Source organism: Rhineura floridana, chromosome 15 (genome assembly GCF_030035675.1).
Source record: "Rhineura floridana isolate rRhiFlo1 chromosome 15, rRhiFlo1.hap2, whole genome shotgun sequence".
Taxonomy (NCBI): Eukaryota; Metazoa; Chordata; class Lepidosauria; order Squamata; family Rhineuridae; genus Rhineura; species Rhineura floridana.
The window spans coordinates 34455553-34472443 of NC_084494.1; the positions used below are offsets into that span (position 1 = coordinate 34455553).

The window sequence follows — 16891 nt, forward strand, 5'->3', positions numbered from 1 at the left end:
GTTTTTGTTTGCTGCCCGGGGCTCCTTCTGGGAGGGGCGGGATATAAATTTAATAAATAAATAAATCGTACTATCACTATTATGGAAAAAGTAATAATAATCACACACAATAACATGTATGAATAATAAAAACATCGATAAACGTAGGACACGGAATCGGGCGCGAGTTGCCCTCAGTAGCCCGGGATGGCGCAGGCGCAGAGGGCCTTGGGCCACCCGCGTATGCGCATTGCCGGGGGCAAAAAAAAGCGCTTTTTAAAAGCGCTCCAAAAACCTCTGGCGGAGAAAAGCGCGAGTGCTCAGTAAGGAGGGAGAAAAGCGGGAGTAGAGGCGGAGCGAAGCAGAGTGACAGGCGAGAAGCCAAGATAACGTTTGTTGCCATGTCGCGCAAGCGCAGTCTTCCGCTCTAACATTCCCGACTGGCTGTTCTTTTAATAGACTGGGGTGTGTGCCGTTGAGAAAGGAGGAGCGGGTGCTGGTTTTGTTTCTGTGTTTCTGTGTGGGCGGGCCTTATTGGGTGGGGTGTTTTCCCCCCCTCCCTGTTCTGTCCTTTCTTCCTCGTTTTCCCCTCTTCCGTAGTGCGCATGCGCCCCTCCGCGAGCCAGTAGGAAGGGGGCGTGTCCGCGCGGGCGTGTCCGCGCGGGCGCAGTGGGTTCCGCTGGGAAGCGGCGGTGCCAGTTGTCGTCAGTCGGTCAGTGCCGCCGCCTCGCTCGGAGCTGGGCGCTCCTTCTCCTCACACGGAAACGCCGCACGCACGCACCGTCCGCCCCGCGCCAGAGCAAATAGCATGGTGGATTATCACACAGCCGGGCAACCCTCGTATCAGTACGGCGGCAACGGGCCGGGCATCGGCGACTATATGGCCCAAGAGGACGACTGGGACCGGGACCTCCTGCTCGACCCTGCCTGGGAGAAGCAGCAGCGCAAGGTGAGCCGGCAGGCGCCTCCTGCTTCCTCCTTTCCCTCCTCAAGTGCGCGCGCTCAGATATGGAAGCACAAACGAGCGAAGCGGAGGGCGCCTCTGGGCATATGCAGAGCGTTTCGCTCTCTCGCTCTCACACACACACTTCTTTTTTCTCTCCCTACCGCAGGAAGTGGCTGGGATTGGCATGGTTGGGGATGTCTGGCGTGTTTCCTCGTCAGCGGGGTGTGTGTGTGTGTGCGTGCCTGTATGAATCCGTGCAAGTTTAAATCTTGAAAATGTACGGAATGTGCCGTAACTTGCTGCCCTTCGAAATACTTATTAAAGCATTTAAAATAAATAAATGAAGAAGGGAAGTGGTGGTGGTTGGGAGCATTAGGATAAGGTTGTGATCTTTATGGCTTGTGTGTTCTTTTGTTTATATGTTTGTAAGCTGCCTTAGGGGGGAATGTTTTGAAGGGTGGGGTAGGACTCTGTTCAGTAAAGAGGATTCTTCTATGGCTTAGAGAAGGTAGATGTGGGAAAGGGGGTTTTTTTTTGGGGGGGGAGCCTGAGGTAAGGTCTGCTAGTCAGTGTTTGGGTAAGTGGGTTTTGATGGGATGTGCTGGGATCTGCAGTGGAGGCACCTGGAGGGCAATGAGATTACACTGTAAAGGACATCTTTAATAATTATAAGTATTTATAGCTTACCACTTTGTTCTGGCCTCAGAGAACTGATCTTCCTCCTCTCCCATGCTGTTTTTTTTTTTTTTTTACAACCCTGATGGCAGGGCCTGTCTAATTTTTTATTTAATTGCTTAAGCTGGGAGACAATTGTTATCCGAAAGGCAAGATTCAAACAATTAACATGTACCAGGTGTTATACAGATAAACATAAACAGCTCTGAGTCCTGTGCAATCCTGGGTGGGGATAGGAGCCCCGATGTAGACTGTGATAGGAGTGCAGAAAGCTGGTACTTTCTCTGGTCTGCCAAATAGTGGTTCTAAATCTGGATGTGTGGGTGGTGTTCAGGGGATCCTGGGGGTGGCAATGAAATTGATTGATCTGGGAATGGTACAGAGTATCCCAAAGGCAAGGTGTTAGGGGAAATGAGAATCTCAGGGGGCTTGGTTTGGCCTGGATAGTACAAGTATAATTTTGTGTGGTTCTGTCTACTCAGAAGTAAATCCCATTAAGACTTTCTTCTAGATAGGCAAGCAGGATCACAGCCACCTTGTATCAGGCAGCTAGGACTGAAGAGCATCTGGGGGGGGTTGAAGGATTTGGAGGTTGGATGGCAAATAGGTTTTAAGGGGCTGAGGTTTCTGGGTGTGGGATTTGCTGCTTGTCTAGAGGGCTGGAAGTGGGTTCTTGGGAAGGATTTAGGGTGTGGATTTGGACAGGAGAAATGGGGGAGGCATGTGAGAGAATGCAGAAGGGACAAGGAGACTGGGAATGAATAGGGCAAGAGGTGAGGGGAAATAGAAATAGCACGTGGAGAGGGTGGGGTGTGGAATTTGCTATTGGGTCTGGTGTGGATGTTATTTCACGATATGGCATGTTGGGATGACAGCAGCAGAGTTCTTGTGAAGAGAAAAGGGAGCTAGATGTTGGCAAGTGTCCTGTTTTCTAGGCCTTGCCCTCAAGAGTTGCCCATGATGGATGCTTGCAGAGCAGATATGGGCCTCAGGAGACCAGGATACAGCTTAGCTGCTGATTAAGGTGGCTGCAGTTCTGGAGTTCGCTTATGGAAATGGGGGGGGGGAGAGAAGTGGTGCTGGGTGGGGCAGCTGAACTTGCCTGGTGAAGAGTCTGTGTTGCCGTGCTTCCCTCCTGGCATTCTCCCTTGATTGATTCATCCTGCAGAGAGGGATGGGAAAGAGTTGCTGAGGGGAAATGACAGCTTTCCCTCCCCTCCCCCGAATCCTCCTTCCCTGCTTAGTTGTGGGGGAAGCATTTTTTAATTACCAACGGTTCATCACACACACACACAGAAATCACCCTGGGAGATCTGGGTTGCTCTGTTAGTGTCTGTGTACATCATCCATGTGCAAGGAACTGTTCCCTGCAGCAGCCTTGCCTCATTACTTCCCCTCTCCATATCCCCAGACTCAGGTGCCTTGGCCAGTCAATGCTGCAAAAGAAGAGGCAGGATGCTTTCCATCTTAGACAGTTTTCCGTTCCCTGCTCCCCTCCCTCCTTTATAACTCTTTCCTTTCGTTCCTAATGTTTTTCCTGATGTTCCGTTGCAATCTGGCTAAATGATGATTGCTAAACGGTATTTTATTATTATTATTTGTTGAAGCTACCTTCATTGCATGGATTTATTAGTCCAAAAACTCCAGCCCTCAAAAGCTGGGGCCTTGGTTTCTCCTGCTGCTGTTAGCCACATCCCTGAGATCAGCTGTCATGTCCAGTAGCAACTGACTGGTATTGTGCTTGGTCCCTTCCTAGGCTGCCAGGATTTCTGTTCTAATTTCTGTGGCCTGTGATGTGGAAATATTTGTTGGGGCAGATGGAATTCTTATGCTGCATGTGTGTGGGAAAGATTCAGATTAACACAGACAGCCCATTTTAGTGTTTTAGGTATTTATCTCCACCTTCCCCACTGGTCTTGTGCCTCTCAGATCTGAGAAGTGCTTGTGTGTATGTCTACAACCATTGTAAATCTCATAGTACAGGGGCAAGGAGCATTTGGTCTTTTATATGTTGCTGAACTGCAACTCCCATCAGCCCCAGCTGTAATGGTCAAGGATGATGGGAGTTGTAGTTCAGCAACATCTGGAGGGCCAAAAGTTCCCCACACTGGGCATAGTAGGTGTGTTTCTATAGTAGGGGTGGTTAATGTGTGGTTTTCCAAATGTAGTTGAACTGCAACTCCCATCATCCCAGACCATTGTCTGTGCTGGATGGGGTGGATAGGAGTTGTAGTCCAACAGCATAGCCACCCCTGCTCTAGAAAATAAAGTCTGCTGAACCTGGGAGATGCAAACTTGGGTGTATTTGGTTGAAGTTCTGCCTTTTTCATGGGTGACCGTAGGGATTGGCACTTGCTCAGTTTGCAGTTATACTGACTTACCTTTTTGGTTGTTGTAAGCGTTACTAAGAGAATGTATGTGAATACTCCTAAAGCACTACAGTATATATAAATGCTTAGTATTATCATTCTTATTTGGGAATACTCAAGGGTGCTTTCTAACAAGCTATATCGTTAAACTGATCAATAGCAGCTATGTGGTGATTTCATTTTCCAATAACCTATTTTTGACTGGAATTAACCCTCAAGCTTCCATGTTGGTACAATTCTCCTTCTTCCAAGCAGCACTGGGCAAGTTTCCTCTTTGTGTTGCCCCTCAAGTTGTGGAGAATTTTTATTACAAAATCCTACACAGCTTCTTGAATGCTAGAAGGGGAAATTGTGTTTGTGTGTGTGTGTATGTATGTCCCCAGTCTGTGGAATTCCTCCAAGACCTTGGAAGAATATCTGGGCTGTTGCGGATGTTGCATTTGTGTCTTCCAGCAGAGCATTTGCACTCTGATTTTGAATGGCAAGCAGTGGTGGGCCATCTGCTATTTAGTTTAATTATCTTAATTGCACACTGACTTAAGGCTGAGCTATGAGCAGCAGGGCCAAATTCCGGGAGACACAGGACCCTTCAGGCTTCAAGTTGGCAGGAGGAAAGTCCTCGTGGGAATATTTTTCTGAATAGAACAAGCATGTGTTGATCAAATGCATGTAACAAACCTCAAGCTTTCAAGTCTCTTCCCACCCGCCCTCCTGCAAGAGCTGGGCTAAAATCAAGACAGCAGAATAGTAGCCACTAGAATCATGTATGCTGGTGAACAAGAGCCAGTTCAGCACTGCTAATGACTTTCCCATGTTCTCTGGCATAGTTGCGGCCTGGAGGGAATGCAGATGTCTCTTTCCAAAAAGCCTGTTCGTGTAACAGTTGCTAGGGAAGTGAAGGTGTGGTCTCCCAAACCCTGAATGGTAGCATGGCTCTGCCCACTACACCTGGCACGCTTTGAATCAACCTTGTCACTGTGACCTGGCACTGGAGCTATTTTTATGGGAAAGAGCAGCTAAGAGCCACGCATTCCAGGCAGCATGTGGCCTCCATATCAGAGGAAGTTTGCTCTTCTCTTCCAGGAGGCTTTCAAAGATGCCCAGGGAGCATCTTCCTTTGTACCCTTTCTTCCTCTTTCCTTCCCCGGAATGTAAAATGTGGGTTTATGGCAATTAGCAGAATCAAAGTAGTGCAAATTCTTTCTCTGTGGTACCATTTCAGGCTGCAGATAAGAGTGGGATTGCGTGTCGTGTTTGAATGCTCGCCCACAGGAACACCACAAAAACACATATGGGGGGAGCTGGAAGAGGCGAGGCTTGACTATGAAAACCTTATCCTTGATATGCTAGTTTGCTACATGCAAGGCATTCCAGACATATGTATCCATTTCCCGCTCAGCTGCAGCCTGAAGTGCAGCGTTCTGCTGATTGTATAAATGAGCTCCCCCCCCCCCAGCTTGGTACCCTGCAGATGTTTTGGACCACAACTCCCATTGGCTGTGCTGTGTGGTGCTGATGGGAACTACAGTCCAAAAGATCTGGAGGGCACCAGGTTGGGGAAGGCTGATATGAACTGTTCCTCTTTAGTTCTGCCAAGGAAATTTTTAAACAAACAACTAAGCAATAACCTTCTCCGGCTCATCCTTGGTCTGGGACAGATTAAAGAAAAAGGAGGTGGGGGTGGAGTTCGTTGCTACATTCAGGCCATGCGCGGAGCTTGGAATGTCAGGGAGGAGCACACAGTATAACTTGGCATTTATGTAGGATTTTACAGCTTCCAAAGTACCTCTTGGGTGCTCAGTCATCCATGTAACAGTCCTGAAAGAGGGCTGCAAGTATTATCCTCACATTGCAGGTTGCAGTGCCGTTTCTGCTGCTTGAGGAGGGTGGCTTGTGTCAGGCCCTGCAGCAGGGTAAAAGCTGAGATGAGGTTTGAACTGGAGAGGTCCTGACTCTTAACCCCTTTGTGGCTTTCTCTGCGTCCCTCTTGAGCCTTTCCTCCTTGCACATAGAGAACTGGCACTCCTTGGCAACTTCCTGAACTGTCCTGACGTGAACAAGCTGAGCCTCCCCTTTATGGGACTGGATGTGCCTTTAGGTAGTCATCTGGAATCGATTCCACATAGCCATTTCAGTCCTGCTGGGCTGAAGCTATGCACCATGGTGCTCCAGGGCCTCGAACTCTTGTTCAAACATTGTTATGGCAAAGTGTTTGGCTAGAGAGACTCCTACTGCTTCTGTGCTAACCAAGCTTTGACAAAGATCCTTTAAGTCACATTTTCAACCAAAGCTACAGTTTCTTCTTTATTTAAAAAAAAAACACCTCAAACTGGCTTGGAAGTGGAAAATCTGACTGCTGGCAAGCTTTCTTTCCCCATGTGGCTAAACCATGGGGAATGCTGAGCCTCTTGTAGTGTTCAGTTTTACCCCCAATGCTAAGGAAACTGCTCCCCTCACACACACACACGTGGCATTGCCCTTGGGTTTTGACAGTTCCCAAACGCTTAATCTCTTATAGAACTTTAGCCATATTTACTTGGTGAGATTTGGGACTCATTTTGGAAGCAAAGAGAGTGTGAAGTGGTCTGGGGTGAATGCTGGGTTTGGTTGGTCTTAAGTGACAAATAGGCACCAGGAAAGAACCATTTGTAAATGTCGAGTCCAGCTAGCAAAAGGAGAAGTGTGTGTGCTGCTTGCCTCTTCAGTTCCGTACGTCAAGTGCCAATATTTGAACAGCGGGTGACATTCCTGTGCCGTGTGGCTTCCTGTTGCTTGTGGCTAGGCACGTAATATTTTAAAGTGTAGGGGTCACTGATTTAAGGTGTACTGCATTTGGATAATTCTGCCTGGTTTTAATATATTGATTACTTCTTATTGACAAACATGGCTACTGTCTGAAAGTGTTGGACAAGGCCTGCAGCCTTTTTTTATGTGGCCCAGAAATGATTTTATGTGGCAAGCAGGTTTATTGAATACTAAACATCTGTGTACATAGATTGATGATGAAGGTTCAGAAACATCAGGTTTCACATCTTGCCAGTTTTAAGCTTGTCAGTTGATTTGAAGGACTGGTTGATGGTCTTTAGCAAGCCTTGGAAATAAGCCCCCTAAAATTTACTAGCCTGCTAGAGGCTAACAGAGGAGGAATGGAGATCTGCTGGGTGTGAAGGAGGGGATTTCCTTTTAGCAGCCTGTTTGGTTCCTCTTTTGAGGCAGAGGAGGACTGGAGGTGCTCACTCACTCACTCACTTGTGTGCCTATGGCTGCCAGGGTAGTTCTTAAATATAAGACTGTCTTTTGATATCTGGGTTTAATTTTTGAAGAGGTGCGTGCTAAGTTGCTAGTTCTTGAGAATGGAGGATTCTTTCTCCCGCTTTTGTGCAGGCAGAGCAAAACACAGCCAGCAAACATTGTTGCAATTTTCAAATCTGAATCAGTGAATATAAAAAGTTGCAAATGCAGTTTAGGGGCAGCATCAGGCCTAGAGTGGAGAAATGCAAGTATGTATCTCTTTGTGCGTATGTCTTTGTCTCAGGGAAATCTGCCATGTTTTACTTGGTGAAAAAAGGGTGCTCGTTCAGTTTGGAAATCTGGTGAGCTTGAGATGAGGTTGTGGTTGCCCACCCTGCTAGTCCACTTGCTTATGTTTTTCAAGGCCACAGGAAGATAGAGCTTCACATGTGGCCAACACTGTTGCTGGTTTCTATGTTGCCAGCCCAGGCTTTTGAAGGGCAGGCAGATGAATCATCTGTTATTAGCTTGCCTATGTAACAAATCATGATTTAAATTTCATTTGGTTGGAGCACATCCAGAAAGCAAGGTGTTCCAACTGAGGTGAGTTGCATATTAGCACTTCTTAGGGGTGTGAAGTTACAACAGTGGTGGTGCAGGTCTAGAGCACCGTCCGGTGCCTGTTTGTCGAGATTATGGTTAATTTACTACCTTATCAAACAGGTTAAGAGATGGCTCTCTGTTGCTTCCCCCTTCCCTTGCTCCATGCTCACAAGCCATGTTAAAGCGTTTTGCCAGGTAAAAACAAGTGTACATGCAGAATTTCTACAAGTAGGGATTAAAGGGTTGTAAACAGTTGGTCCCAAAGAAACTAGAACTTGCAAAAAAAGGAGGCTTGGTGTAGCTATGAGTTTATGGCCTTGGCAACAACTAAAATTACTGGTCCATAAACTTGCATTAGCTTGCCTGTGCACATGTTAACTTAGGGATTCTTTTCATGTTACAGGCTTGCTTTTCTGAGAGCCCACCAAGCATGCCTGTCTAGGTGCCAACTGTCTACTAAATCAAAGCGACAGACTAGTGGTCTGTCTGGCAGCAAATCTCCAAAGCCTCAGGCAGAGTTCCTCCTTCATTGCTGGTGGATAGGCTATGGAGTGAGGATGGGATGTTCTGTCCTGGAAGTGTGTACCCTACTGCTGAGCCAGGATGGGGTGGAAGTATATGCACTATTCAGAATTGTTCGAGAGAAGTCCGGCGCTGCCTCTCATTCCGGGCAATATCCATAATACAGTGATGATCCTAGGCCTGAAGTGAAAAACTCTTGAAGTCACAAACTGGGATATCCACGGAGCAATTAGACCAGTCTTGCAAATAAGTCTGCAGCATTTACTAGCCTATTTGCCTAAACGTCCCTCTTTTAATAATTTCCAGGCTGAAAACAGAGCCAGCCTTTTTTAAAAATCAAGCTTCCTTTCCTGAGAATTCTTAACTCACCCCAGGTGAGTGAGTTATTTCTAAGCTTGTTTGTGACCGTCCCTGGCCCTTGGAGAGATTGTAGCAGAAATTGTTTATGGATTACACACATTTTCCATTCTGTCTTTTGAGGAGGAGACTGCTGTGAGTGGGCTGTCGTAGCGAGACCACCCTCTTTAGTCATCTCCAGAATTTCAATGACACTCTACGTTTTCCACCATGACTTCAGAAGAGCCCCTTGCTGAGTTTCTCCCAAGATGCTTGCTGTATATTTGAGTGCTGCTTCGCTGTAGTCATTTGAGAGGTCTCAAAAGATATTCAGCTGCCACATACAGTGGGGGGGGGAAGTGCCTCCCCCCAATCAACTTCTTCCTTTGCTTTGGCTCTTTCTGTTGGATCTTTGCTTCCTTTCCATATAAGGAGATGGCTACAAACACCACGGAAAGTAGCATTTGTTCACGAGACAGGTGGAACAACTTCTTACACAAAGATCAGATATTGTTTTTTTGAATACTCCCTCTGTTCCAAGAGCCTTTTGTTTTTTGAAAGTTCTCATCTCCTGCTCCTTGCCTGGTATTCAGATATCCCATTGCAGTAGGGAAGAAAGCCAAATCCCAAACTTGAATTTTTGGGGGGAGGGGGGAGTGAACAAATGCCAACAAACCAGAGTGACCTGATCAAGTTTTCTTCTCTTTTTTCTCCCCCCCCCATTTAGGAACTTGGTTAATCTCATCTTGCTTTTAATGGTTTCTAGGGTGCTAGTTCAGTTTCACACCCCTGTACAAAACAAGCAACACTTAAAAAAAAAAAAGATATCTATGAAGGCAGATTTTCACCCCGTTGTATGAGCCAAGAGTGCTGACAATTGGGAAACATGCAAAGAATTAGGAAGTAAACGGTCAGCCTTGTTCAGGGTCAGCACCACTCTGACTGTAGGCCTTATTTGGTCAGTTGGAAGGATATTGCTTTCTGAAAGGATTATGAGATGTGAATCACTGGCTCAAGTATACCCTTGTCGTGTTCTTCCCTCCAGCTTCTCTTTGACCCCTAATGTCTGATCAGGTGGAAAAACAGATTGGCCCTCTGTATCCAAGATGTCCCAGTTGCCAATTAATTTGGGGATGTAGCAGGTTTTAGGGAGATCCCAGGTACAAATGAACATGATAATCATACCTTGTCCCTCACTTGATGCGGGAAATGGTCCACGAGTCTAAGGCTAGAGCTATGCTGTACCCCAAAACATGCAGCTGCCACTGGAGGTGGCAGCCACATGCCTCGTTCTTCCTTCCCCCACCTCCATAACATTTAGTGCAACCTATGCTCTGTGTCGTCATGATGTGCATCTCTCTACCCACAGTGATGTGGAGCAGCTTTAAGAGGCAAAAAAAGTAGTGATGTTGTGATGTCATGACACAAGGCAAATTGTATTAAAGGCACACAAGCTTGCTGTAGCTGCCTAGTTCCAGTTTGACCCTTGCTCCGTCTTCTGGTATGTTCCTATCCCAGGTTCAGATGAGCATGTACTTGGCCAGATGTTCATTCCTGCAATATCTATCCAACCTTCCTTGTCCCTCGTGCAGCTTCAGGAACAGGAGCTGTGGGGCCAAGAAGCGGACAGCTGCTGATCAAGTGGGGGAAGCAGCCAGTGGCCAGCCAGCACAAGCTGCCTATTCTATTACATTTTTATCTTGATCTTCCTCTGAGGAGTGTATCGTTCTCTCCTCCCATTTTATCCTCACATCAACCTTGTGAAGGGGATTAGCCCCTTTTCCCATGATGATTAAATAGGTTGTTCTTGCATTTTCCACATCTAGATATGAATGGACATTGCTTAGTTTTAAGTGGTTTGTATGCTTTCTGCCTTGTAGTTTGACAAAGTCAGGATCCAGAGAGCTATTCTGTGCATCCGCCGGAGCAGCCCTTTATGCCCTCTCAATGCCACTTTGGAAAGCCCAGGAGACCCTCTGGAGAGGTGTCCTCAAGCAGAACACCTTAAAGCAGCCTTCTGATCTGAAGTAGCCAGTAGTGGTGAAGATTGAAGCAGGATGGTTTTTATTCCGGATTAGTTAATTTAGGAGACACTTTTTGGCTCTGCCTGCTGCCAGCAAGCCAGCCCTTGAGGGAATGTGGGCCTCAGCCGAAAGAAAGGTCGCCCTCTCTAGCCCAAAGAGGTAATCTCTTAAGTACAGCACTAAAACTGAAGCTCTTGTATGAATCTGGCCCTACAAGTGAGGTGCTGGTAGACAGCTTGGTGGTGTGGTGCCGTATGATCATCATAGGACCCTTAATTGTTTAGGAAGTGCTTCCTGTTGTGTCAAGAAGTATAGCTCTACCCTTTTAACAGTGGAGTCTTCTGGTTCTGCCTGAATCTCAGATGTTCAAAAGTACCTTGTTCCCCAAGAATTGTGAGATGGTCTGGCTAGTTATTTCTAAATTATGCAGTGTATGGCATTTAAGTTCCATAATCCTGATCCCCAATTTATTCTTAAATTGCTACAGTATTAATTTATTGTTAGGCATTTTAGGCTCTTCATAGGGTAAAAAGGTAAAGGTGTCCCCGCACTTGTAGTGTGAGTCGTTTCCAACTCTTAGGGTGACGTCTTGCGACGTTTACTAGGCAGACTGTATATATGGGGTGGGATTGCCAATTCCTTCCCCGGCCTTTCTTTACCCCCCAGCATATGCTGGGTACTCATTTTACCGACCACGGATGAATGGAAGGCTGAGTGGACCTCAACCCCTTTTACTGTAGATTCGACTTCCTCCTTCCGTTGGAATCGAACTCCAGCCGTCCGCTTACCTCTCTGCGCCACAGAGGATCTTCTTCATAGGGTAGGGAGGAAGAAACATAAGATAAAAGTTAAACATGCCAGCATGGTTTTTACAGTTTTCTCAGCTGGCCTGTCCAAAGGTGTCATTGGAGTTGTGATTCTGCACAAGTACACAGTGGGGTAATGAGGACAGGTTGAGAATCTCACAAGTTTCTGACCCTTATGGTTGCAGAGATATGTTTGATAATATATGGGCTATTGCTGATAATATCTCAGAAGTAGGGTTGCCAGGTCGGAACCTTCCAAAAACCTGAGAAAATGGGGCGGGCCCTAGTGACGTCATGGGGCGGGCCCTAGTGACGTCATGGGGCGGGCCCTAGTGACGTCACGGGGCGGGCCCTGGCGACGTCACGGGGCGGGCCCTGGCGACGTCACGGGGCGGGCCCTGGCGACGTCACGGGGCGGGCCCTGGCGACGTCACGGGGCGGGCCCTGGCGACGTCACGGGGCGGGCCCTGGCGACGTCACGGGGCGGGCCCTGGCGACGTCACGGGGCGGGCCCTGGCGACGTCACGGGGCGGGCCCTGGCGACGTCACGGGGCGGGCCCTGGCGACGTCACGGGGCGGGCCCTGGCGACGTCACGGGGCGGGCCCTGGCGACGTCACGGGGCGGGCCCTGGCGACGTCACGGGGCGGGCCCTGGCGACGTCACGGGGCGGGCCCTGGCGACGTCACGGGGCGGGCCCTGGCGACGTCACGGGGCGGGCCCTGGCGACGTCACGGGGCGGGCCCTGGCGACGTCACGGGGCGGGCCCTGGCGACGTCACGGGGCGGGCCCTGGCGACGTCACGGGGCGGGCCCTGGCGACGTCACGGGGCGGGCCCTGGCGACGTCACGGGGCGGGCCCTGGCGACGTCACGGGGCGGGCCCTGGCGACGTCACGGGGCGGGCCCTGGCGACGTCACGGGGCGGGCCCTGGCGACGTCATTAAACATGATACATTGTATCAACCACAGTTGCTTGGAGCATACCATTCAAAAAAAAATTCTCTGGAGATTAAAATAGAAATCTTACCTAAAATAGGGTGTTCCTAGGTCCATCTGAAGTGACAAGGTCATTCTTTCTCACAAGCTTAGGGTGATGGAAAATGGAAATGGACTGCCTTCAAGTTGATCCCAGATAGGATCAACCAGATAGGTTGATCCCAGATAGGTCTTCATGGTAAGCAGTATTCAGACAGAGGTGGTTTACTATTGCCTTCCTCTGAGTCCGAGAGGAAGTGACTGGCCCAGGGTCACCCGGTGAGCTTCATGGCTGTGTGGGGATTCCAACCCTGGTCTGCCAGGTCACAGTTCAACTCCTTTAGGGAACATTTAATCTAGCTTACTTGCTTCTGGCAAGAAGGGTTTACGTGCCCTCAGGCCAGGCCATTATTGGAAGAAAGGAGCTTAGTGTTGCAGAGATGTTAGATGGGAGCACAGATGGATGCCCCTGAAGGCAGCAACTGTAAACATGCTTATTAAGGAACTAAGCCCCATAGAACTCAATAGGACTTACTTCTGAGTAGATATGGTTGCAGCCATGTTAAGGACAAGGGAGGGCATTCTAGGCAAAACAGACAAATAATTGGGTGTCAGAACAAATTAAACCAGAACTATCACTAGAAGCTGAAATGATGAAACTGAGGTTATCATACTTTGGACACATCATGAGAAGACATGATTCACTAGAAAAGACAATAATGCTGGGAAAAACAGAAGGGAGTAGAAAAAGAGGAAGGCCGAACAAGAGATGGATTGATTCCATCAAGGAAGCCACTCACCTGAACTTGAAAGATCTGAACAGGGTGGCTCATGACAGATGCTCTTGGAGGTCACTGATTCATAGGGTAGCCATAAGTTATAATTGACTTGAAGGCACATAACAACAACAACAACAAACCTCCCTGATAGACTGTGGGAATGCTGTGGACATTTCAACTTCAGCAAAGCTTTTGACAAAATGCCACATGATATTCTGATTAGCAAGCTAGCTGAATGTGTACTGGGTGGAACAGCTATTGGGTGGATCCACAGTTGGCTACACAATCATATTCAGAGTGCTAATCAATGGTTTCTTCTCAACCTGGGAGGGGGGTAACTAGCGGGCTACTATAGGGCTTGGTCTTGGACCCAGTGCTCTTCAACATTTTTATTAATGTCTTGGATGAGGAGGGGCAGGAAATGCTTATCAAACTTGTAAATGATGCAAAATTGGGAGGAATACCTAATTCCCTGGAAGACAGAAACAAAATTCAAAGGGATCTTAATAGGCTGGAGCATTGGGCTAAAAACAGCAGAATGAAATTTAACAGGGATAAGTGCAAAGTTCTACACCTAGGAAAAAGAAACCAAATGCAGTTATTAAGATGGGGGATACTTGGCTCAGCAATACTACATGCAAGAAGGATCTTGGGATTGTTGTTGATCGCAAACTGAATATGAGCCAACAGTGTGATGTGGCTGCAAAAAAAGCAAATGCTATTTTAGGCTGCATTAACAAAGTGACTGAAGTACTAGTTCTCCTTTTCAGCACTGGTTAGGCTTCATCTTGAGTCTGCGTCCAGTTCTTGACGCCACACTTTAAGAAAGATACAGCAAACTAGAATGGGTTCAGAGGAGGGTAACAAGGATAATCAGGAGACAGGAAACGAAGTCCTATGAGGAGAGACTGAAAGAACTGGGCATGTTTAGCCTTAAGAAGAGAAGACTGAGGGGAGATATAATGTACCCTTCAAGTACATGAAAGGTTGCCAAGACAGAGGATGGCCAGGATCTCTTCTTGATTGTCCCAGAGTGCAGGACAAGGAATTATGGGCTCAAGTTACAGGAAGCCAGATTTCGACTGGACAGCAGGAAAAACCTCCTGTTAGAGCCATGCGACAATGGAACCAATGACCTAGAGAGGTAGTGGGCTCTCCTACACTGGAGGCATTCAAGAGGCAGCTGGACAGCCATCTGTCAGGAATGTTTTGATTTGGATTCCTGCATTGAGCAGGGGGTTGCACTTGATGGCCTTATAGGCCCCTTCCAACTCTACTATTCTATGATTCTATGAAATTATGCCCACTAAGAACAGCAGCTAGGGGGACTGTCACAAAAGGTAATGGGGCTAGGACCCCTCTGGAATTTGAATACTGCTATGATTTGTTTGCACTGTGGTTTTTCCCCTTCTCTGTAAAGGAGCAGCACTGGTCTCTGATTTTGATTGGAGGGGATGATTAACACTTTTCTCTTTTCCCCCACCCCATTTATGATTCCTTGGGGGAAGTCATGCTTTAAATCTGCATTGGGGGTTCTTTAAATATATGGTGTGGACCTGCCCTTGGTGAACTTCAGAAGGGATAGTGACTGTCACATTCCCCTGTGGGTTCCACTACAGCGTCAATGGTAAAAATGAGGATGAGAGAGCTGCCTTTTCCCTGCTGTACCCAATGGGGGAGATCAGGGAGCTAATAAAAATGAATGGCTTCCTACAGAAGCTCTCTTTCTTCATCTGAGAATGTCAAAAACTCTGTTGCCTGCAGAAGTGATTGCAGCAAACAACAGAGTGTTTCTGTTCATGCCCTGATGCTCAAGGCATAAGCAGTGTGGCAAGCACTATTAATCGTCCTAAGGTGATGTTGTGACAATTAGGTTGCCCCCACTCCTGTGAGAGTGAGAGGGGCCAACATTCTGATAGGGCTTGGATAGTTCCATTCCCTGCCAGATGTTCGTCTGTGTAAGGCTAAGCGTCAAACTAGATATGACAACAGCAATCACGCTTGTTTAATCATGTACCTGCCACATATAAAGTAGAGAGGTGGGTGTTTAATGTTAACTTCAAAAGGTCCAAAAGGAACTAAATACTCCCATACTCTCCCCCAAGGTGAGTTGCCTAAACTCTCCCCCAACCCACCCCCAAAAGCAAGTGAGCTAGGCTAAGAGAGGAATTTATTTGTATCAGTCATCAGCCACTACGGTTTATGTACAAAATACAAACATAAAAACTTAACTGAGCAGATAAAATTGCCGAAGTAAGTTAAAAATTATACAAATTAAAACTCAAGAGAGCACCATGGTGACTCAGCCCTGTAGCCAGCCTTCCTTGTTAAGTGGGGCACACATATTTCTCGGTGGGGCATTTGGCAGGGAGAGGTGCATAGTGCCAGCCAATCCCCCCGCCTCACTGGTGGAGTGGATGTGAAGGCCAGGCCAGGGGAAGGGAAAGGCAGTGACCTCCCCCCCTCTACTCCTCCAGAGTGTGTGTTAACTTACATAAATGTGGTTTAATCTGTTGAATTGTCTCAGCCTTTTTTGAGAGAGCCCCAGGAATACCAGACTTCTAAACTTGACTTTGCCAATAGCTACAGCGCACTTTCACCTGTTGTCTGTCCCTGTGTTCTATTTCTTCAAGAAATAAACTTCTTTGGTAATGACAGTGAGTTCCCGAGCTTATATTTGATGCTGCAATAAGAATTACTTTTTGTCCAATGCAAACACTGCGGCTTTAATACCAAGCCTTACCTCCTGCTTTGCACAACATCCAGCATGATGAAGAATTCTAGTAGATTCAAAAGGGTTTTTAATGTATGTACATAAACATAATACAAAATACCAGTGTATCAAACTATACTCAGTACAAAATAAACTGAAAGCAACAGCTACAGGCTAGCTACTGGAAAGCCCTTCACATTGCTCACTATTTTGTAGCATTTTGATTGACTAAAAAAAACCCTCTAGGGGACGACCCGTCCCATGGCCCCTGGTAGAAATCTGGTGTGTCTTCCCGCGTCCTAATGGAGTCATCAGCAGTAAACTGCAGGGCCAGCAAAAACCAGGAGACAGAAAGGAAGAGGGGACCACAGACATGTGAAAACCAATGTCAGCTTGCAGAACCAGGCCGCAAAATCTTACAGAAGAGAAAAATAAATAAGAGTGTGTCCAGATCAGCACAATGTCTTATAGCAAACCTGTCCCTCTTGAAGCCTCCAGAGAAATGCGGAGCGAGACAAGCAATGCATACTCTTCCAGAATGCAGGGGGGGGGTCTTTGCCTAAAGCTAGCATCACAGACAGGGAGCCCAGCACAAGGGAGGGGGGTCATTTATAGAGAGCCAAATCAGCCACACACACCCAACCTTTGCCACCTCTCCCTGAACACCCGCTGTAATACCTTTAGCCTGGGAAAAGGCACCTTGTTATTTCGAGATCAGGAAAGGTAACTGGGAGGGCAGCTGGGAGCACAAAACCATCTTTGGACACACCTGGGGAAGAGTGACTGCATCTCTTGGGGACAGGGGAGGCACAATTCTTTTAAAAGAGCAGTAGAGGGGGTGACAGGCATTGCCAAGGCAGGGAATCAAGCAGGATATTTGCTTTTTACACCCCATTGAAAATCCTATTCATAGGGTCGCCATAAGTCGGGATCG

The 16891-nt window shown here is 47.5% G+C and overlaps 1 protein-coding gene across 5 annotated transcripts in view; it reads left to right on the forward strand.

The window, feature by feature from the left end:
• The first annotated feature begins 369 nt into the window (after nucleotides 1-369).
• The window catches only part of ACTN4 (actinin alpha 4), a 107749-nt gene continuing 91227 nt past the window's right edge, over nucleotides 370-16891 (forward strand). The window contains exon 1 of one of the 5 annotated variants that reach the window (XM_061597799.1): nucleotides 370-928. In XM_061597799.1, the coding sequence (XP_061453783.1) occupies nucleotides 788-928 (141 nt within the window). In that variant the 5' untranslated portion in view covers nucleotides 370-787. The remainder of the gene's footprint in view (nucleotides 929-16891) is intronic. The other 4 variants (XM_061597798.1, XM_061597800.1, XM_061597797.1 and 1 more) reach the window with 4 other exon arrangements.